Source organism: Telmatherina bonti, assembly GCF_933228915.1.
Source record: "Telmatherina bonti genome assembly, chromosome: 14".
NCBI classification, from domain to species: domain Eukaryota; kingdom Metazoa; phylum Chordata; class Actinopteri; order Atheriniformes; family Telmatherinidae; genus Telmatherina; species Telmatherina bonti.
The window spans coordinates 23,474,928-23,497,262 of NC_136612.1; the positions used below are offsets into that span (position 1 = coordinate 23,474,928).

The window sequence follows — 22,335 nt, forward strand, 5'->3', positions numbered from 1 at the left end:
AGGGGAAATTGAATTAAGGAGCTGTTCAGCAGCATTCTTGTGGCTGTCTTGTCCTTATCATTTCCATCGGCCTGATCAGAAACACATTGAGCTCCCACCAACAGAGGGTCAAAAAGTCACAAAACCTCTGACAGGCAGACATTTCCTGAGCACTGCATCATATCCATGCTGTGCTGACTATTGGAAGTCATTTTAAATAAGAAATGACTGCCTTATATAGCAGTATGGAGGCCATCAAAGACTACATCAATAACAAGACTTTTGTAGATAAGTTTTTACAGTGGAAAACATCCTGCAACGTCAGGTCATTATTCACATATTAGCAGCCACTGGCCTCATTTCTGCAAAGATACACTGCGGCTGTGCTCTGATTATTCTGTTGAAGCACCAACATTGAAATTTCATTCATCCCCACTGTGTTGTATCAGGCTACTAACAACTTCAAAAACAGATATTTCTACAATATGGGAAAGGAAAAGCCCAAAACTCTGCCTTTAAGGGGATGTCATTCACTTTTTCCATACACTTATAGTGCTATGTGTATGTAGATACGCACAAATTTTAAATGAGATGATGGCATTTTTGTGTGTAAGAAATACTGTAAGAGTTAGACAAAAATAAATAAATAAACAGAAAAAGCAGGCATAAGGGATAACCATGCTTTATTCTAAGACTCTGCAACAAAATCACTAACTGGAACAATAAAATGAAGACAGCTTTGCAAAATCTTAATAAGGAAAATAAAAATCAGAAAAAAAAAATCAAACAGAAAAACTCAAAGGAATAAAGGCAAGTGCATCAATTACATGTAAGACGATAAAGCTTTACAGTGATATTAAAAAGGCATGGAATGGCAAACACTGTACACAGTGTTCTTGATAGTTTCTAAAGGGAAAGTTTATTCTCGAACCCTGGAAGAACTATCATTTGATACCTGAGTGAAAACTTTTTTTTTTTCTATAAATTTACAGACAGATATAAAGTGCAACAAATAAGACCTCAAATGTAAAGAAATACAGCAAATGTTCATTTTTAAAGAAAGCAAAGAGAAAAAGGAAACCCCCACAGTTCACATTTTCATTCAAATAAACTGCTTGCTTGGCACTTATTACCCATTAAAAGGCACATCTGTTAAGCATAAATATCTCAAGTACATGATCTTTCAATACTGTCATTTTAAGATGTAAACTTTTTTTTTTTTTTTTAACTTTGTTGATCACTGCCTCTGAGCACGCTCCTGCTTGAAGGTGACGATGAACTTCCAGGCTTCAACATAATGTGAAAGGTTGATCTCCTCCGGAAAGAGCTCCTCCACATCTGTGGGGATGTCCATGTCTTTGCGTTCCATGTATGACATCAGCGTGTCTTTCAAGCTTTAAGGAACAAATCAAGGACTTAAAATTAGACCTTCAATAAGTAAAAAAAAACAGCTTATAAATTTAACTAGAACTAAAACATTTAGTTTCCTCTGAGCATGCCATCAGCAAGCAGAGTTTCAGCTGCACAGGCATTAAAATTCCATTTACTCACAAACTAAATCACATACAATACAGGTGAGAACTACTTTTAGATGAATTTGCAGTGATAAGCATCTTCATCAATAGAGAACCCTGCTGACACAACCTTACTTTATGTTTGTTTGAATAAAACTGAGCTGTGGTTGGATAATCTGCAATGTAATGGACATATGTAATATCTAGCGAATAAGGAACAGTTCACAAACAGCAGACATGATGCTGCATGCTGCATTAGTTACCACATAAGTATTCTACTGTCAGCTATGTACACTTTTTCCAGTCCCAATTCCACTCACAATATTAGAGAGATAACATAAATGTTCAGTCATCTTTTTATTAAGTAAAAAATACCAACCTGTGTTAAATGTTCTGCCAGCAACATATATCAAATGTTGGAAGGCTTTACTGAGGAGCAGGAGAAGTGGGTGGTATTTTATAGATCAAATGTTACTGGTAACCTATAAGAGTACCTTGTCAATCTGTATCTAAAAAAAGCAAAGCTCTGCAAAGGTTCGGAAATCTGACATGAAAACTGCATCTACAAATGAATAAACTATGTCATTCAAATGTTTTTGATGTAAAATATAAAAAGCTGGAAATTTCATCTTCTCCACAATATTTTAAACAACCTCTTACAGATGCATTGCGTAACTTTCTGACCTTAAAACTCCAGACTTGTTCAACGACACAGTGACATCTATCATGGGCATTTTAGGAGCGCTCCAAGGCTGAGAAACTGCACGATACAACTTTATTATTTGGGACACGACGTAAAATCGCAGCAGAGTTCCGCTTCACGCCACAAACACACTGGCTGTTCTGAACGTGCACCGTTGCTGATTCAGCAAAGAAATGCAAGAAGATTAAAAGAGAAAAATGGACAAAACAAGAGTCATTGTAAGAACGTTGTTTGCCGACTGGAAAGAACCAACACTCAGGCGCTTCTGTGTATGCAGTTAAACATTGCCAGGGAAAGAAGCAGCCATATGTGAACTTGAGCTAGAGACGGACCCATTTTTCTCATTTAAAACGGACCAATGCAGAGCAGAAACCTTTCTGTGGTAAAACAAATAAATACTTATAATTATTTTTTGGAAGTAACGTGCGATGAGTTGTATGGACCAAAGAGGAGAAGGACCATGTAGTTTGTTACCAGTGCTCAGTTTAAAGCCTACATATATAGAGACTGATATTACAAATATGTTGCATCACTAAAGTAAAGATGTGCAAATATTTTTAATGCGAATGTAAAATGCGACACATTAAACATTCTATTTGATTTTCTACTTTATATTATGAATAGAAATGATTATATTTATTCAGATATTTGCAAACCATTGGATTGTGTTTTTTGTTTGTTTTTTTCCATTTCACTCCACATCCCAACTTTTTTGGAGTTGGGGGTGTAAATCTTATCAATCTTCTTAATATTTAGAACTTGAACACCAGAATACAATATAGTTGGAAAATCCTGTCTTTACCCCCAATCAGGCCTGTAGGTATCAGGAGCATCGGGCTTTTTGAGGACCAGCATCAGGAACTCGTGCATCTCCAGCAGGAAAGTATCAGCACTGCTTTTAGAGAAGAAGCCAGACAGCAGCCTCTGCTCTTCCTCACTCAGGTTCTTTTTGTACTTTTCTGAAACTCCCACAAATGGATCCTAATAACACATAAAATATAGACAGTAAATACTTATAGTGCATCTAACTCTCATAACATCACAGATCACTATACAAAATTTAAAAAAAAAAAAGCATACTATTTCCACTTTTTATCATTTCTGTATTCATGGAGCTCTGAGTCATGACTCACCCTCTTGAGTCGCAGCATGTTTTCTGATTTGAGAGAGGTCAACAGCTGCCATAGAGCCACACAATGCTTTAGACAACACATGCTCAAAGTCTGTGGGTAAAACAGGGAAATCATTAAGTCTCATCTCATGTCAAACACAGAAACAATACCTAACAATTAAGTCTTTACTCATTTAAATCAATTAATGCAGCATTTTGAGTCCGATAGGAAATTAAAGTCTCCCTTTGGAACACTTTTACATTTTTTCATAAAAAAATGTAGCCAGGCTGTCTAGATTGGTTGTTCTGTGAAGGAGATACAAAGTGTAGTAGCAGGAGAATTTAACCAGAGTCTCAGGAAGACCAACCTTGAGGATATGCTGAGCCATCTGCTTTCCCATCTGCAGCACCTCCTCCAGGTAGGAGGACAGCTGCATATGAGCCTCTCCCCCAGTCATGGCAAGGAAGCCAAGAGCCACTTCCAGCGTGGACAGGGCTTCACACACCTCGCTGTAGGAGTGCAGCTCTCCAGCCACAGCAAAGATGGTGAGGGTCTGAAGAGGCTCCTGTTTGCACAGACACATATCACAGACAGAGATGAGGGGATGTTTTCAGCAACTTACTGAATAAGTGCAACAGCAAAGACTCTACTGTGCGTCCCAACTTACTTGTTTAACTTTACTTTTTATATCCTTGAAGATGATGTCATAGTTGCGGTCGTGTCTGTTCACTAGTGTTGGAATCCCCTGTGGGAATAAAACGCAAAGGTTAATGATTTTACACCAAACTTTTCATCTTTGGTTATTCTGCTTTTCTTCTACTCACATTGAGAGTGATGAGGGGTTTGCCTAGCAGGAAGCGACAGATGACCTGCTGCTGGATTTTGACTAAATCATACTCATGAAGGGTCTCCTGGCCCCTCTCAATGCTGTACTGGGTATTGGACAGAACCAGGGGCATCACGTCCCGCTCCAGCTCATAACGGATCACGTGCAGATCAGTCAGATCTGCTGGGCTCACCTTGTAGCTGGAGAATGAATAAATACAAAATTAAGCAAAAGACAAACATGTTTCTGTGAGAAACTTCTTTTCTGTCCATTTCACTCCCTATCTTTTCTGTTTAACTTAAATATATAGAATATATATGGCAAATGGAAGTTCCCACACAGTCATCTTGCAGGAAACAATGTGCATGTGAGAAAAATGTGGCATGAGTGCCCCCACCTGGTCTCCTCACCACTGTGCTTGTCCACACAGTAGATGAAGTCATTGTGCAGAGCAATAAGGTAGCTGACAAGCGCTGTAGAGCACAGGCCTGCACCTTGTCGCCGCGGTAATAGCACCCTGAAGTCACTGTTGAAATCCAGGTCCTTCTGGCAGAACCCAGCTGGGATCTTAATCTCACCTAAACAATATTTTAATTCATGTTGAATCATAAGGCTGGGCAGTTTAGGACAGTTCAGAGTAACACAGCAGTTTTACTGTGTTTGTGTTTACCGTTGGTTGCCAGAGACACTCGGAGCCGATTCCAGGTCGTCAAGAATATCCTGATGTATTTCTCGTACCAGGCTTTAAGCGAAACTGCACACACGGAGAAACCAAACAGTTTTATAAGAGCACTGATGTCAGCCAGAGAAAGGAGACTGAATGCACTGACTGAACAAAGCACATACAGACATAGCTGTTATCATCAGTCGCTGCCACGAGTGGAAAAGATTTTCCTCCCTTAAATGTGCTCAATCATTGTGTTCTTCCCAGCTAAAGCAGCTTACTCCTTGGCAGGCAGGTATTTAAACTGGATGTAGTCTGCTATTTTACCACGACATTTCAGAGAAATAGCTGAAACGGCTAAAGCCTGTGACATTCTCTGCGAGAAGGAAGAACTTTGTTTTTGTTCTAAAGGTCTTGAGGTCCTGGTTTGGGAGTTCTTTAGGGTTGTTCTCTACACATCAGTCTAACAGAACTTTCTTCGTGTGGTGTTACGAGAAGTAATGTGTGGACATTTGAGGTGGGCGAAGTTAATGCCGGAAAGCATGAAGACACTTGTCACTTTTGCATTTTCAATGATACAACTTAAATACATTTAAATTGTATTGGCATTTAAAGACACGAACACCACCATGTGCACAACCCATCCAGCCAAGGAGAAGTATGAACTAATCAAACCAAAACAAACTTTTTTCTTGTTCTAGCAGCCTTAAAAACAAGAACAAAGTTCCCAGACTACGGAACAAGAAAAGATCCACTAGTGTATGTGTTCACAGTACCTGCTTTCTGATTGTCAAGAAATTCAGTAATGGTGTCAAAAGTCAGCTCTGTGATGTTTTGAAACTTCTTGACCAGATCCCTCTGGAGTGTGAGGATGTCAGGAAGGAACTTCACCAGTCGGAGCTCAGCTTCCTAGAAGAAGGAAAATCTGAGAATATGTACCATGCAAACGCATAACAGGAATAAAAGAAATTCATAACCTAATTCATAATAAGCATATAACACACTGTTTTACAAATAATTCATAACACCAAAATCTTTTTTTTTTTCTGCTTTGAAGTTTGATGTTTGGTTGTTGTTCATACCCGGTTTAAGAATCTCCACAGCACTGGTAGGGTGTCCTTGCCATCATTCTGCTCTACAATGTGGGTGAGGCTCAGTAAAGACACTTTCTCCCTGCAGCTCCACAAAGCCGAACAATGGATTAGTGTGTTTGGGTGGAGGGAGTTCAAGAAGAAACGAGGATCACCATACACAAGCTTCATGATTGGACTGGCAGAGATGCGAGAGTCACCCCGGATGATTGTGTGGACTTCCTTAAGCCGTTTATCCAAGTGCTATGGAAGTCAAGGCAAGACAAGTTTGTTTGTTTAGTGCATTTCAAGTACAAGACAAAGACAAGGGATAAAAGTTAACTTGTAATTTGAGGCTCTGTCAGAACCAATGAGAAAAGACTTATTTCCTTGAGTTACAACATCAGATTAACTCTATTTAGTACCTTCAGCTGTGGTGTAATGACAGCATTACACATTTCCATCTCCCATCCATTCCTAGCTTCTTTGGTGGAAAGCTGATTGTTATAAGGAACAGGCCCTGAAAGACAAGCTAGTGTCACTACTGTATGACTATTAATGCTTAAACTTAAACCCACAAATTGAATCTTACATGTCTGTTGCTGGTGGGTTTCCATGAGGCTGCTGATGAGCAGGTGAACTGTGCTGACTGCGTCATCGGTCCCCTTACCCAGAGACCTGATCAGATGATCCACATCTTTTCTCAGATGAGCTAGAAGAAAGGCTCCAGGATCAGCAACAGGAGGCTTGATGATGGCAGAGATGAACTATGAACACAAAAAGAGAAGATGACTGACCGTACACCATCAGAGTTGCAGGATGTGCAGTAAATCATTTCAAATAAAATACTTGTAAATTTACTGTTTTAATAACATCACTTTGAAAGACAGAGCTACCTGAGTGTGGTTGCAGGCGCCGAGCAGCATTGCCATGTGAGTTAGCATGCGGACAACGATGAAGGGAACAGGGGACATGTTCTTCGTATCCAGCATGTCTGGATTGTCCCTGCGTGAGGGGTCACCAAGGATGTGGCCGCTTTGAGTGCGGTCACCCCTGAAAGAATAAAAATAAATACATAGATGGGCAAAATTCACATATCAAGATGGGATTTTTTCTTAGCTTTTGATTATAGACTTCTGTAAATAACTTACTGTACACCAACAGCACGAAAGCCAGATACCGGCTGGTGGTTGTTCCCTCCAATATCAGCACCACAGTCAACACAGCGACTTGTTTGCATTGGCTGGCCACACTGGGGGAGCACAATTTGAAAACAGGTAAAGTCAGACCAAATACAAAACAGAAGACACTACAATGTCGCTATGAATGGGCCTGGAATCAACATACCTCACCAACAGTGCAGGGATGACCATTTGGACAAGCTGTAAAACAAATCAATGAAAATTTAGGTAAAAACGATTCATGTGGCTGCATAATATATCTATCACACGCTATATGAGATAACTCTTTTGTTTAACACTTACTGTACCACTGCAATGAACCCAGAGCTTGTTGAGCAGCTGCTACCATGTCCTCAGGCATGGTTGGCAAAAAAGCTCCCTATACAACAGATAAAAAACATTCAATTCAATTCAATGAAATGGAGGTGTGACAATCCTTACTTAAATTATACAAACCTGCATGTTGGCAGGTGTTATTGCTAGTTGCTGCAAGGGAGCCAAGAGTCCCTGGTTTCCACAGAGCAAGACAGCAGCCAAATGAACAGTTATTTCCACTGACACACACTGAACCCCAGAGACCCTGGAATGAACAGTCAACGGTCCCAGTTTGTTGGTCACCAGACGCTGGGCAAAGGCCTTCACCGCTGGGCTGCCAAGGACTTTACATGTCTGGATGTAAGTTGCCAGAACTTCCAGTTGCTGTTGGTACAAACATATAAAGAAATCAGCAACTGCTGGATGAATATATTCAGTATTTTATACTACTGAGGTTTGCCTGAGACAGACGGTCAGAGATAGATGGTGCCTATACTGTAGATAGATAAGAGGCAGTGCCTCTCTGGAAAAGCCCTTTCTGCTCTGGTTATTCAGCTTCAGTAACTACATCAGGCACCACCCACCACTGCGTATCAATTTTCTGAAAATTCAAGTTGTGACAAAGCATTTCTTTGGATGACACACACCAAACGTGGAATGAGTCAGAGTTTTAAATAATTTTCCAGGATAAGAAAACTTTATATTACAATTACCAAATCCTATCAGAGCTTTAAGTTTGTTTAATCTTTTGCTGAATAGGTTCCCACCTTTGCAAACAAACATGCCAATGTGTGTCACATGGTCAGAACAAATATCAGCTTCATATGTGGTTACTTATTAAGGATCTTATTGGAAAACACTCAGCAGATATGTGAGTTTTTTTTTTAACCTTCAGTTCAGTTTTACCTGGTGAAATGAACCTACCTCAGGCTTGGGGTGGAAGCTCGCATTGGCCTGTTTGTATAGAGCTGTAACTTCTCTGTACAGGGCTAACAGAAGGTAAATTGTTTTCTGTTGTGGTTGGCATCTGCACCTCTGTGAAGATAAGCAAGAGTCAAAATATAACCATGTAAACATTCACACAAATGCAGAGACTTGATGTGATTCTTTGTGGCAAAAAAAACCCTTAACCTTACCTCACAAGCCTCGTCCAGTGCATCCACTTTGACTTCCATAAGTACCTTCGCAACAGCCTCTCTGATCGTCTTGTAATCTTCCCCACACACAAGATATTGATCTATTGGGGAGTCTTCTTCATTCTAGATGCCAAAAAAATAGAGACAAAATATTAAAACACAGCTAGAATATCATTAAAGATGTAACCTTGCCTGCAGTCTGCCACTGTTGCAGAAAATCAGAAAAAACTAAACCTGTTGAAGAACTTCTTCGGGGAACAGCCAATGTATTTGATCCACTTTGAGAAGTTTCTGGACAAACTCCACTCCATGTTGGTTGCAGATCTTACGGATCAAATAGACTCGATACCAGTCGTTCCCACTGCGCCTGCAAAGGCTCGCCACGCTGTCCAGGAAGGCTGCTGTTCCACTTTGGGCACGCTCCTGAGAGCCTGCTTAAAAGTTAAGAAGAGAATCAGAAATTCTGAAATGGAAAACTACTTACGGAGTATACGAGAAACCAGTATGATTAAGACACACACCCATGTCTCTCAGTTTTTCCACTATCAGTCTTGCGGTCAGATCCAGGTCCATACGCACTCTGGCCAACTGCTGCAGGTACTCCACAGTTGCTTTTTCTGCAGACTGACCACGTGACTGCAGATGGTCATTCAGGAAAGCGCTTTCATCTTGCAAATATGCCTGCTGATCTGCAACAGACCTGAACTGCAACCTCTCAAACATGGCATCCTGGAGTGACAATAGTAAAAACATTCAAAACGGGCAACTTCAACGCAACATACCACAATCCAACAGGAGCTTTAGAAGGCTTGCCTACCTCCAGACAGTTAATGTACAAGCAGGAAAGTTCAGTTTTGTCTGTGTCTTCCAAAATATTGCTCTGCTCCACTTCCATCAGATGCTGTTGCAGATATTCTTTAACATCATCAAAGCTTTAAAGAGAAAAAGTGTAATTTTAATAGACAAGAAACATCACATATTAGAGCATTATCCAAATAGTGCAAGGAAAAATTACAACACCTTACCTGTACTTGAGCAGGAGTTTGAGCACAACAGAACGAATCACTGGACTTTTGTCCACAGAGTCGTCAAACGGAGAAAGCACTTTTGTCAGCATCTGTCGATTTACTGAGGAAATAAGATTTTAGAGCTGGTAAAACATGTACACAACAGATATGGATCCATCCACATACTGTAAGCAGTAGGAGAGACTGTAGTAGAGTACCTCTGAGGATGGGAACAGTATTGCACTCCACCATGAGGAAAGACAGCAAGTGAAGAATGACAGCTGGACATGGTGGAGAGTTTTCTTTGAAGCAAACAGTAGACACCAGGTCTACGAAGAAAGCGTTACACTGCTTCTTGAACTGAGCATGTTGGTTGACAAGAATCCTACACAAAACAAGACCACAAACATGTTGGTTAATTTATACACTGAGGCCAGATTTATACAGCAGTATAGAGGCCATGTGGAACTCAAAACAGCACATGGAAAGATTTGTTTGTGTGGAAAGAAGTGCAGCATACTGTTGCATTTTACAAGTAAAACATTTTTTTATTATCCAAATGACATATGATTACTAACCTGATTTCATCTGATGGAACCACAGCAAAGTCATCATTAACTGGTTGCATGCAAAGGGGACAGTACATCTGACCAGGGCCCAACCACTGTTTGATACAAGCCAAACAGTAGATGTGATGACATGGCAGGCAGAGTGGATCTTTTGGATCTCCCATACACACTGGACACAGCGTACAACCAAACCTGGATGGAAACATGAAGATCAGCTGAATAAGTGGATTTCACTGTAGGATGCAATGATTCTGCAGCAGCAGATAAAGCAAATGTTTTATAGACTTACAAGGAATCGGTTCAAAGTCATACCAGTAATTTGAAATATGAACAGATATTAACTAAGGAGGACATTATGGACAATGTAATCAGCAAACTAACAGCTAAAATGGTTTACTTAACCCAGAAAAATGTCAGTTTCTATAGTAAGGCAAATGCTCAGAACTTGTTCGAGTTTAATGTAATTTAATTGGGTCATTTGTTGTCCTCAACATTAACTTACATTAATTTAAATGCAGACGACACCAACATATTCCTCCACCTTGCATATTTCCCAGATTCAGCGCTTACTCTGTCCGCTCTGCAGAGTCCGTGTCTACTTTTAAGAGCAAGCTGTAGACTCAGCTCTTCAACACTTATAGTATAGTATAGTTATATGTGTTGTACAGTTGGAGAACCTAGCCCAGATCTTTGCAACAAACTATTAATTCTTGGTATTATAACATAGGTGATATTATGTGGTGGGAAGGGAGTAAACAAAAAAACAAAAACAAACGAAAAAAAAAAAAAAAAAGCCTGTAGCACTTTATGGAAGGATCTGCGTCCAACTGGACAGTCCACTAACACCTTCCTACGATGTCCTCCACTGTTTGATTTCATGCTTGTGTTGTTATCACTCATATGTAAATAGCTTTGGATAAAAGCGTCTGCTAAATGACTGTAGAATAGAATAGAATTATTCAAGTCTGATTTCATCATTGTTCAAAAACTTTTATTAAATAATAAAAATAGCTTACCACATTGGGTTTAATTTAAGGCCCAACCCTCTACAAAATAATCTATTTCATTCCCTTGATCACTCTTGATGAGTTTGAATTTCTCAGCCTTTACCTTGATTCACAATTGACATTTAGACAACATTCATTCAATAAAATAAAGAAAATATCCCACTGCTGGAAAACACTTTGCTCCTCTATCAACTATTTTTACAATATCAAATCTAGAAGAGAATCATTTCTAATTAAATGCTTCCAATGCTGGACTATGCAGATGCAGTCCATAAAAACACCTCTGATACAAATCTTAGTGTCACTTAGAATCTGTCGATTTTTTCTGAGGTGTCCCTATAGATATCATCACTGTGACATATACACATTATTTAATTGGTTAGACATTTCCAGTGGCTACAATTTATTTTTAAAATATGATTGAATGTGATCATCCTTTTTTAAAAAAATGTCTAATTCCATTTCGGTCATCATATACCTTACAAGCTTTTTTTCTATGTTCTTAATATCAATAAAGAAAATTGGATTAAGGCAAATTCTTTTAAAATAAAACACTATAATGCAGAGCATTACCTGAAGATGCGTTCAACAGCTGCATCTTTGCATGTCTTCAGCAAAACAATTACCGCCTCAAATGTCTGCTGTGTTTTTAGGTCAGAATTTTTTTCCAGTATCTTAATGGGAGAGCAGAGAGAAGATTTTAGAATGATGGAGAATTAATCGTGGCAACAGCTTTGACATAAATCACAGATTCTGGTTTAAACAAAAAGCACAGACAACCTGGCCGAGGCTTCGCGTGTTCTCCAAAACTAAAGGCGCCAGCTTCCCCTCCAACTTCTCAATTCCCAACAACATGTGCTCCACAAACAGAGAGAGAGAAAATACACGATTCCACCCAGATCTGAAAACAGAGAAGAACCACAAATCATTGCCTACATCAGCACAGCGCACGATTATCCGATGACAAAAAAAGTAGTTGGATATGTTTGACTTACCTAACTCTGTTGGTGACCATCTTGCTCCTCTCTCCATAATGTCTCTCACTATCGTCCGAACAGATCAGCTCAACGGGAACCTGGAGCTTCTTCACCTGCCTGAGCCACGCTTGTCTTTGAGCATCCGTGTTCAAAACTCTGGGCTCCAGGTGCTCCAAACATGCAAAAGCAGCATACACATCATGCACCTTGGAGAAAAACAGAATATGACCACTATATGTTAGGGATCAATGTAAAGTTTCCACAAATGGGAAAAGAAACAAGTCATGCTCAAGTTTGATGGTCATTTATCATGTAGAATAAAAATGGCTAAATTAACAGGTTAAATTAAGCTCACCATTTCCACACCCTCTCTGGCATGAGGATTCCCCAGTAGGTCTTTGGTCACCTGGGGTTCAATGCACATCATTCTTGAGAGGTTCTGCAGTCGGTTTTTGAACTCATGATAAGCAGCATGGACCCATGGAAGAGAGGGCACTGTCTCAGTGTCCTGGAGCTGCAGTCGCAGCTCACTAACACAACAATTCAAGGCACCACAGAGGAGCTAGAAAAAAGATAAGGTGCATTAACACGTACATATGGTCATCTAAACATAGCTGCAGTGTAAACTTCAAGGTCTTCAAGTGTTGAAAAGAACCTCCAGCTCTTCCCGACAAGTGACGTTCATCGTCATAGAGATGAAATCCTGAAGGTAGCGGTGATAAAACTCCTGCTGCATTTCCAAATCTGCTTTCGCTATGTAGCGTCCCAGTGGTGTCTTCCAGAAAAACTCCACAAATTCTTGCTGGGAGTGTCCTAGCAGAATTATTTTTTAAAAAAGTTTTAATACAAAAATCCATATTCATATAGCAGCTTCTGTAAAATGGCAAGGACTGGGCAAGAAACATGCCATCACCTTCATGCTGTAGTGCATGAACCCAAAGCTCCTCCAGATAATCCTTAATTCTCCAACTGAAGGGCATGCTGCAGCCCAAGTTCCTGTCCTGGCCAATGTAGTTCTGTATGAGGATTGTTCTCGTCTCTGAGCTGTGAATAGTTTAAATATGTTGCTTCAGATGATATCAGCGACAGGATGGGTTTAGTTGATATTAAAGGAGTAATGGTAATACTTACTTGCGGTCCATTGTTAAGTGGAGATGTGAGATTTCCAGGAGCTTATCGTTGCTAAAGATATCCAACCACAGCCTCTTCAAAGAGTCAGAGCAGTTTGTATCGAGTAGGAGGTCCATGTTTTGGTCACGATCAATGATTGAGATAAGATGTGCCAGCAGGGGTACGACCACAGTTTGAACACGCTTCCATAGGGTATGCCTGTCGTAAATGCAAATTAAAACCCAAGTTAGCAGTGTCTCTGAAAAAATACATTTATTAGGCTAAATTAATTTGATTACATGCAAACAAATATTCCAAGTATCCACTTTATTGTAAGACAACATTCTGATTATAGTGCTTGCATGAACCTCAGACGGCAGATTCAAGTCATACCCTCATTTACATGTTACACAGCACTCTTTGATTAATTATTCATGTTTATGTTCCATCCTACTATACTGGAATGTTTTTGCTCATCTAAACCCATCACTATGCATATCCCTGAAAAGACAAAGCAGATCGTATACATGGCCCAATAGTGTGTCTTCAAACCAATAAGTGCAACCGAGATATTGACATGTCTGATGAGAAATTTCTGTTTATAAAGCATTTTATTCAAGGTAATAGGTTATAATCACTGCTTTACAAGTAAACATAACGAGTGCTTGAACACTAAATAACTGGGATTCTTTTCTTTTCACCTCTCCTTTAAAAGGATATGCTATATGTGGGAAGTTCCAGTCTCATTAGCTGTTCCTGGAACATGAACACAAGTCATTGAGAGAGACTCAGATGATGGAGCTCATCTGATTAGAATTATGCTGTCCACCTAAAGGTCACTGACAGGTGCTAAATATTTCATTTCCACAGAAGATAGATGAGCAGGATAGTGACACATGGCAAAACAACCCGAGTGTGAAAGTCCCAATTTATAATATAAATACAAATAATTTATGAGCTTGAAATTCAGCAAGTTACCACTTTGCATAAACATTACCTGGATCAATAATCTACAGCAAAAATTTATATTTATCAACTAAAACAAGTGCACTCACCTGAAGGTACCTCCTTCCTGTAAGGCATCGATGTTTGAGGCCTCCTTTAGGACCCAGTTGCTTTTTATGGATGAGAATGTGTTACCATCACGAGTCAGCAACAATGAGTGAAGATGCCTCTTCACAGTTTGCAGAAATTCACCTGATGGGAGACACAATGATGAGCTCTACAACTTCGCAAATCAGACTTAAAAGTTAACAAAGTAAATGGTTGTTTGTACTTTTCATTTCATCCTTGTCAGCCATGAGTGTCAGAAGGATTTCAACTCTTCGAGTACTGCGGAAGCCACTTTCCACTTGGTCCCGTAGCATGCTTACTGCACTCTGCACACAGCTCCGCAGCAGTGATGTGGTGTCCACAACGTTATCTGAGCCCTGCGGGAAGAAGACACACAAGTTCAACTCTAACTTTAGCGACTCAGTATAAAATTACATATTGTTATTAGACAACTGCTTTTTTTTTATTATTAATATACTTTGACCGAGAAGATGTGAAAGATCTTGTTTATACTCACACTTTCCTCTGCTTCCTCCTGTTCAGTCTCAGTGTACATGTCATCCACTTCTATGGCTGCAAATAACAAAGATTTTGTCATTTAATCCAGCCAAACCACTTCATTTTAAAGAAAACTTAATCAGTTACCTTCAGACTGAGCCACCTTTGTTTCAAACATTTGGCTGATTGTCATGTTTTGCAAGGTTTTGATATCTGAAACAATGTCTTTTGACCGTCTGAGGTCATCAATGTGAACTGATCTCCATGGGCCTGTAAATAGTAAATTAGTTCTGAATCATATTTTATTCTTTTAAAATATATGGCAAACATAAATAAAAACATTATTAATTGACATTTATTTTACCTCCATGAAAGCCAATGTAAGATGTTCCTCCTTCCATTCTCGGCAGTCTTGTGATAAAGTAGACAAACACCTTGTGTCCTGTGTTCTCCTGAGCTATCTTGTTGATTTCATTGATTGATGAATACCTGAAAATGGACATTCAGGTTGATATCACAAAATCAGACAAAACCCAGACAAAATCAGAATTATTGGACCTACTTTGCAGATGCAATGAGATTGGCACTCTGAGTGGCTTCATCAAAATCACACTGAATGATGAGGATCTTGTTGCAGAGCCCAGTGTCTCTTTCATTTTCAGCTGTGAGGAAGTTCCTGTGACAAAAACAGAGCTTTCATAGTTAAACTCAACATTACAGCTCAAAATAATAATTTATCACTGTTGTAGAAATCTTACTGAATCAACAGTCATGCTTCAGGTTGGCTGTCTATAAACCAGAATGAAGTAGAAATGGTAAATTGCCTAATATCTCACAACACAAACCTGATCTTCTTCAGGAAGGAGTGCTCTGTGTCAAACTGCTGGAGTGACAGAAGCTCAACATTATGTTGTATTTTTTCCAGAGGTTCCAAATCAATTGCAGTCAACAGTCTGGAGAACGTTGTCACCTATGGATTATAATCAAAATGAGACCATGCAAGCATAAACAACTGCAAAAAATATATGAAAATTGCATTTTAGTTACCTCTGTGAAGAAGGATCTGAAACGGTCTTCTTGCCTTGTGTGAGCAAAGATGTAGTCAGCTAAACAGCTGTTATTCTGCTGCTCAAAGTAGACCCTGGCCAGATTTTCGCTCTCAACCTTGGCCAGGCCTGTGCAGTCTAAACGCACCACAGAGTCTGGTGTGGCACATTTGAGAAGTGTGAGTTTAGCCTCATCAAGTAACGCTCTCTCCAACTCTGAGCTTTCCAAGTCATCTTTCTGCTCCTCTATTACTTGAAGAACAACAGAAGCACAGGTGTCTGAGTGGTACCCAATGAAGACATCTGGGGGCTGGTACTTGTATGTCTGAGCCACTCCTGCATGCTGGTTGTTAGGAGATGCAAAAAGCTTTACCCATCTCTCCAGTTCCTCCACCAACCTCTTCTGGTCAGTTTTCAGGACAGTGTGGATGTCCAGGTAGTGTTTCTCGAGCCTGTTGATCAGAGGTATTGGGAACTGTTTGTAGACCACCTCTCTTTCCTCAATGACAATGAGCCGGAAGTTCTTGTGCACCCTGCATTTCACACGATGGGTTCCAAGTCCAAGGTCCACATATTTCTGTCCTCCTAAGCAGACGTAGTATTGGTTGAGGGCGTCATAGAGACTTTCGTAGAGGTTCTGCAAGTTTAGGAGCACAACTGTCTGACCTGTCTCCATGCATATCTTTACTCTGTTGATGTTGCGACAGATTTGGGTGTACTCTTGGTCTTTTGGGAAGCTGGATCCAAAGATTATTTCTGGTTGACCACTTTCTGAAAAGAAAGTTTGCTGCAGAATCTGTAGCGCAGCATAGTTTTTTGTCAATACCAAGAGGTAGCGACATTCCTCTTCCTGTCCAACTGCTTGAATGTTTTCTTTCACAAACTCAATTGTGCTGATGCTCTCCAGATTTGGTGCAATCTGCAGTCTTTTGGTGAAGACTGTAACTGCATCCACATCATCCCTGCCACTGAAATTTCTCAGCACTGCCTTCACCGTCTCCTCTGCAGTAGGCTTCCGTTGAGCGGCTTTGGCTCCTGCAAAGATCATCTTAATCAAGCTGTAATAGTCACGTAGGCCAAAAAAGCCTTTCCCTTGTTTGCGACAGACATTCAAGTAGGCTCTTGCAAAGGGTTGGAAGAAATCCCTGACTCTCTCCAAAACCATTATGTCAGAGGAACATATGCCTTTAGCACTCTCAATGAGTTCCCTCTCATCGGGGTCACCACGTGATACAAAAATGCCTCGGTTCATCTTCGCAGGATCTAGTGCCCAGTTTGAGATGCCAATGAATCCGACCTTTTTGTGTGGTAGTGGCTCATCATCAATACACCCTTCCTCCAACAGCGGGTGAAGAGTTTTCAGCGGCATCTTTGGAGAGTCCTCGGCCAGCCCAATCTCATCAAGAACCACAACGGAAATGTATTCATTCAGGTTTTTTCCTTCCTGAAAGCGTCCACACTGTTTGAATGTATTGATGATACCTTCTGGTGTTGAGTGAGGGCTACACTGAAAAGACACCAGATGGATCTGTTTGAGTATTTTGTAGAGATCCGAATGAGAAGCTTGGCCCTGCATAGCATCTGCTACCAGAGTTTTAGACAGAGATTTTGAACTTCCAGGTTTTCCCACCAAGAAGAGAGGGATTCTTAGTTCAATGCAAAGAACCATCATGAACACATTCTCTTTGAGGGCACTGTTTCTTGCTATTGTATCCCCCATTGGCACACCGCTCAAAAGTAAATCTTGCATTACTGAGATTTCATGCATGACCTTTCCTGGGCTGTATGGTAATGGCAACTGTCTGCTGATTTTCTGTCTGTATTTGTCCTTATTTTCAAGGCAGGCATGGTAGCACACTCCAACGGCCAAGACTAGAGACCAGAGAACAGGATCTCTGATTTCCGTCTGTCTCTGATGCTCCTCATCCCCTTCATCATGTTGATGACGCTCAAATTTTTCAAGTTCTCTGAAGAACATTTCATGGTGGTCATGGAACCAAACAAAGGCCTGCATGCAGCGTTCTACATCTCTCAGACTAACAAAGCTGCATTCATCCTTTCTCATCCGCATGTATTTCTGTGAAGTTGAGAGGACACTGGTGATGCACTGGGCATAACTTGGATTGATTTTTTTGCTCGTAATCACTCTTGAAACAATCTGTTGGATGTATATTTCCTCTGTGTGATCATTTAACTGTCCAAAATCCCACACCAAAGGGATCATGCTCGGTGGCAGTGCTTGAACTCTGTACACGAGCTGGCGCAGAGGGATAGAGCCAAGCTTTTCATCGGTTTCTTCAGCTCGAACTCTGTATCCCAGGCCTGCAGATTCCAATCTTTCAATCATCTCATCTGTGTGCTTACGGTAAGGATTGCATGCAGCTATAATCTGCAACCCAGAGTCAGATGTTATGTATTCCCCCTTCACTGTCTTGTCACAGAGGATCTCCTTGATACTGCTGATGGCTTCTGTAGTGTTGGCCTCATCAAAGAAGAGAACAGAGCCAAATCCATAGTTTTGTTTGTTGATAACAGCAATTTCTTCTGCTTCTCTGACTTTGGTGTAGATCATCTCTGAGGTTGTCCCCCCATGCACTTTGACCAGTTTCATGTTCTCAGTGGCCACTCCACTTCTCCGCAGCTCACAAAGAAACTTAATGAGCCTTGTCTTACCACATCCTGTCTCTCCCATGATAATGACAGGGATACCACATCTGAACCGCATATGGATTGCCAACATCTTCAATATATTGTCAGTTGTAAGTTCATATGTTTCATCAGGGTCAATGGGCCACTGGATGCCAAGAACACTGCAGATTCGCTCTATTTTTTCCCATCTCGGAAGGGTATCAAAATTGATGTTGAAAGGGACTCTCTGAAGCCTTAAGCCTTCATACAATGCTCTTGTCATGACATTCTTCTTTATCACCCTTCCAGAAGAGGGATCTAGGGCATCAACATAGTTCTGCTCATTTGGCTGAAGATGAAAACCAATAAAGGTCATGGACACATGGTCATCATTAAAGAAGATGTACGGATGCGGTTCTGTTTCCCATCTTTTTCTGATTAGAAAAGGAGCTAGGTCTTCATCTCGGACACCTGCCATATTGACTTGCATCCTGCCAGGACTCTGATCAGAGATGCTGAGTGATGGAGTGGCAAAGTCTTTTGCCATCAGGATCATGAAGTCCACCACAAAGGTTTTGAATCCACTGAGTGTGTCTCCAGTGAAAGTGGCATCACAGAAAACAGATGTCTCACAGTCTTTCAACTGAAGGTTGAGGAACCAAGCAAAATTTCTCAGTTCTGCCCAGGATGGATCTGTAATGCCACAGTACAGGAGAAGCATCTGAAGACACTCTGCATGAGACCCCTCAACACCCTGATATGTAAAGACATCCAGATCACTGTGGTTATGGAAGCGAGTGAGGTACTGGTATGGCCTTTGGAAGGCTTCACTCTTGAACTCTTCATCATCCATCAGTGGATCATCATTGCTCACAAGGGCGGGATCCCCTTCTCTCTCGACTATCAAAACTTCTTTGGGTGGTTGACAAAAAATGTTTGGGAACACGTCTGTGAATGTGGCGTTTATCGTTTGGTCCTATGGAGAAAACGGCAATAAAATTAACAACGCAAGGTTGCTTTAAGTTTTACCTTGCTGTTGCAAGGTTGCAACAGCGTTACAATGATAAATGCTTGTGTCATATGTTTGTAAAAACATTTACCTGTCGAGTAGCACCTCTGGTTGATTTGACTGTGGGCTCTAAAATCTCGATCAGGTACAACTGTTTGTCATTGCACCTCCACACTTTTCCCTCAGAGTCCATCAAATAGCGCAAAATCAATAACTTGAAAAGGAACTCATTAAGACCTTTCTGCACCTTTAAAAAGGAAAAACAAAGCACAATATTTCAAACTATACATAAGCTGTCAGACATAACGTCTTAAAAAGCACTTTATTAGAATATACAGAGCATTAACTTGATGGTTACCGATGACGTTATGTCAAAATGGAACATGGTGAGTTCCTTCTGTTTCGGGGTGTCCAACAGAGACTGAAGGATGACATTCTCGTTGATGTTAGGCTCGATCAAGCGAATGCACTTCATCATTGAAAGCTTTTTGGTGGAGCGTCTCAGTTTTTCATAAAGCCTTTTGATGTACAAAGATTTACCTAGAATTAAAAAACATGAAATCAGTCAATTTTATCAAACAACCCCTGAAAATGATTTTACTCAATCTACAATAGTCCATGTACATACCAACACCAGCTCTTTTGGATGAAATCACACCAACACAGAGTCTGTCTTTAAATGCAGCTGCAGCACTGCATTGTTCTTCTGGAACAGTGTAGTGTGTATGGAGGTATCTCTGGATCCTAGCCAATGGTTCTTGGGGAACCATGTGCAATCTGTATTGGCTGAAGGCTGATGGAAGGTAAGCATGCTCTCTTTCTGAGCTGCAGATGACAACAAGGCGGTAATCCTTCCTACTCTGCATTTTCATTCGCTGGAAAAAGTTCTCAACTTTTGAGCTCACATCATAAGAGAGGAGATCTCCATACAGGAGAGAATATATCTTCTGCCCCCTATAGCCAGTGCCAAGACAGCGCCTAAGGAATAGCTCCACCTGCTCGAATGGAGTTAAGGGGTTGCACAGTAGGACTTCATCATAGGTGGGTAGTGTTTCACCTTCACTGCTCATGTAAATGGAAATGCAGGATGTCAAGACATCTTCATGTGGACAAACAATGAGGTTTGGGCTACCAATGATAAGACCTTCAGGTAGCTGCCTATTTATAAAATCCCCTGCATGATCAGAGATGTCTTCTTCACTGTCATCTTCTTCATACTCATCTTCTTTGTTGGAAAGGAATTCCAAGAGTCTTCCCAGAGATTTTATGTCAAGAATGTTTGGGAGAAAAGTCTTCATGTCTTTCATGTAGGCATTCCATATATGGTCAAATGCTTGCAGACCCTTTGCTTGTTCCACAAGACTTGTCATAGGATCCAATTCAGTGACCGAGTCAGGATCTTCCAGCTCACTTCTTTCCACAACAACAAAGGTCTGAAACTCAATGTCCTCATTTTGTTCCTGTGGTTTGGTCAGGAATTCATACTGGAGGGCATGCCAGACTTGTCTCAAGTCTAAGGATGTGCAGTTTGGTTTGATGAAGGAGAGCATCATGAGAACTTGGTCGTCTACACTGTTCACATTTTGCTGAGTCAGCTTGCTGCATAGGTAGACTATCTGTTCAGCTGTGTAGTAGTTCAAATAGTAACAGTGTGATCTTTGTTTGTCTACAAAATCCATCCAGTATTCCAGACATTTCTCCATTTTTCTGCAAAGTTCAGGCAGCTGCTCCTCTAAGCTGCCCTCCACAATGACACTAAGAACACTACCCAGGTTGAAATCCATCATAATGCTTGGCTCATAGCTACTTAGAGAGCAATTTATTTGCACTTCCCAGTTTCTGAACAGGGGATTTCCAGCAGTATAAAGAGCAATGAAAGCTTCAGCAAGTCTTTGAACACTGGCAAAAACCTGCAAAACAGAAGCAACTCAATCATATTCACCTGTGCAAAGTCAAAAGCAAGCTAGTTTTCAAGATTTTGTTAAAACAGTATTTTTTGTCAAAACATTTAGAATTTAAAACCCTGTAAAGTAAACTACACTACAAAATGAGGACTTTTACAGGCTGGCTTTTATTTTCTGATCACACCCCATGTCAACGATGTTGATTTTTCCATTTATAACTAATTAATCTGCTAAAGTCAACTACAGCCAATTTACAAACAGAATTTCCTAATTGGCTCATTTAAATTTTTATTAGAACATCAAAATATGCAGCCTACCTTTTTTTTTTTTTTTTTTTTTAGCAAGTATTCATATCTTTAACCATTTAGACTGGGTTATTGAATATAAAATGTAAATGTATTTTTAATCAACATCGAAGTAAAACCAAAACAGATTTTCTCTGTAAATGCAATGTTAAGTGCATTGTTTAGAAAAGGAAAGCCTTTCAATATACCTCTGCAAAGTGATCAACTTCATTCTGCCCTTGATCCCCTTTCCCAGACATGAGCATCAGTTTGTTCTGCAGCTCTCTCAGCTCTTCAAGAGAGTAGGATCGAATGTGCTGGCCTTCATCATGGTCCTCTGGGATCTGCAGCTTCAGAGCTGTGTCAAGACTCAGCTGAATCAAAAAACAGGAATCCATTTGTGAACATAATTTGCTAGACCTTTATTCTTGAATACGTTATTTGCTGTGTGGACATATGAAAGCAAGCTTTGTTATTTTTCTTTTTTTAAATGTACCTTTTTCACATCACGTGCATTGATCAGGTAGATGCCTTTGCTGTTGATAGCCGATGCTAATGAGAGAGAGGACAGCTCCACTGATCCATGACTGTCCTTCACAGTCTTTAACCACTCTAAATGACGTGTACTGTCCCGCTGATAGAAAAAACAAAAACACACTACTCTTTATCATGATTTATGTTTAACATTTCTGTCCCTAAGGTTAAAATTAACTTCTTGCTGCAGTTATAGCCAATCTATGTAA

The 22,335-nt window shown here is 40.3% G+C and overlaps 1 protein-coding gene across 1 annotated transcript in view; it reads right to left on the reverse strand.

Annotated features, from left to right (window-relative positions):
• Positions 1 to 677: 677 nt before the first annotated feature.
• LOC306765590 (E3 ubiquitin-protein ligase rnf213-alpha-like) overlaps positions 678 to 22,335 on the reverse strand; it is a 32,157-nt gene continuing 10,499 nt past the window's right edge. The window contains exons 23-67 of the mRNA XM_079253072.1: positions 22,089 to 22,226; positions 21,802 to 21,966; positions 20,033 to 21,314; positions 19,763 to 19,944; positions 19,496 to 19,651; positions 15,769 to 19,371; positions 15,567 to 15,691; positions 15,284 to 15,397; positions 15,086 to 15,210; positions 14,869 to 14,991; positions 14,741 to 14,796; positions 14,447 to 14,600; positions 14,226 to 14,367; positions 13,192 to 13,389; positions 12,974 to 13,104; positions 12,716 to 12,873; positions 12,416 to 12,622; positions 12,079 to 12,266; positions 11,864 to 11,984; positions 11,657 to 11,757; positions 10,086 to 10,268; positions 9,726 to 9,892; positions 9,526 to 9,628; positions 9,318 to 9,432; positions 9,022 to 9,229; positions 8,735 to 8,931; positions 8,501 to 8,623; positions 8,289 to 8,399; positions 7,506 to 7,748; positions 7,353 to 7,428; positions 7,216 to 7,250; positions 7,020 to 7,120; positions 6,765 to 6,921; positions 6,461 to 6,635; positions 6,294 to 6,388; positions 5,881 to 6,132; positions 5,575 to 5,707; positions 4,805 to 4,888; positions 4,532 to 4,712; positions 4,133 to 4,334; positions 3,976 to 4,053; positions 3,676 to 3,873; positions 3,330 to 3,419; positions 2,999 to 3,177; positions 678 to 1,373 (exon numbers count right to left, since the gene is read on the reverse strand). Coding sequence (XP_079109198.1) covers positions 1,217 to 1,373; positions 2,999 to 3,177; positions 3,330 to 3,419; positions 3,676 to 3,873; positions 3,976 to 4,053; positions 4,133 to 4,334; positions 4,532 to 4,712; positions 4,805 to 4,888; positions 5,575 to 5,707; positions 5,881 to 6,132; positions 6,294 to 6,388; positions 6,461 to 6,635; positions 6,765 to 6,921; positions 7,020 to 7,120; positions 7,216 to 7,250; positions 7,353 to 7,428; positions 7,506 to 7,748; positions 8,289 to 8,399; positions 8,501 to 8,623; positions 8,735 to 8,931; positions 9,022 to 9,229; positions 9,318 to 9,432; positions 9,526 to 9,628; positions 9,726 to 9,892; positions 10,086 to 10,268; positions 11,657 to 11,757; positions 11,864 to 11,984; positions 12,079 to 12,266; positions 12,416 to 12,622; positions 12,716 to 12,873; positions 12,974 to 13,104; positions 13,192 to 13,389; positions 14,226 to 14,367; positions 14,447 to 14,600; positions 14,741 to 14,796; positions 14,869 to 14,991; positions 15,086 to 15,210; positions 15,284 to 15,397; positions 15,567 to 15,691; positions 15,769 to 19,371; positions 19,496 to 19,651; positions 19,763 to 19,944; positions 20,033 to 21,314; positions 21,802 to 21,966; positions 22,089 to 22,226 — 11,112 coding nt within the window. The 3' untranslated portion in view covers positions 678 to 1,216. The remainder of the gene's footprint in view (positions 1,374 to 2,998; positions 3,178 to 3,329; positions 3,420 to 3,675; positions 3,874 to 3,975; positions 4,054 to 4,132; positions 4,335 to 4,531; positions 4,713 to 4,804; positions 4,889 to 5,574; positions 5,708 to 5,880; positions 6,133 to 6,293; positions 6,389 to 6,460; positions 6,636 to 6,764; positions 6,922 to 7,019; positions 7,121 to 7,215; positions 7,251 to 7,352; positions 7,429 to 7,505; positions 7,749 to 8,288; positions 8,400 to 8,500; positions 8,624 to 8,734; positions 8,932 to 9,021; positions 9,230 to 9,317; positions 9,433 to 9,525; positions 9,629 to 9,725; positions 9,893 to 10,085; positions 10,269 to 11,656; positions 11,758 to 11,863; positions 11,985 to 12,078; positions 12,267 to 12,415; positions 12,623 to 12,715; positions 12,874 to 12,973; positions 13,105 to 13,191; positions 13,390 to 14,225; positions 14,368 to 14,446; positions 14,601 to 14,740; positions 14,797 to 14,868; positions 14,992 to 15,085; positions 15,211 to 15,283; positions 15,398 to 15,566; positions 15,692 to 15,768; positions 19,372 to 19,495; positions 19,652 to 19,762; positions 19,945 to 20,032; positions 21,315 to 21,801; positions 21,967 to 22,088; positions 22,227 to 22,335) is intronic.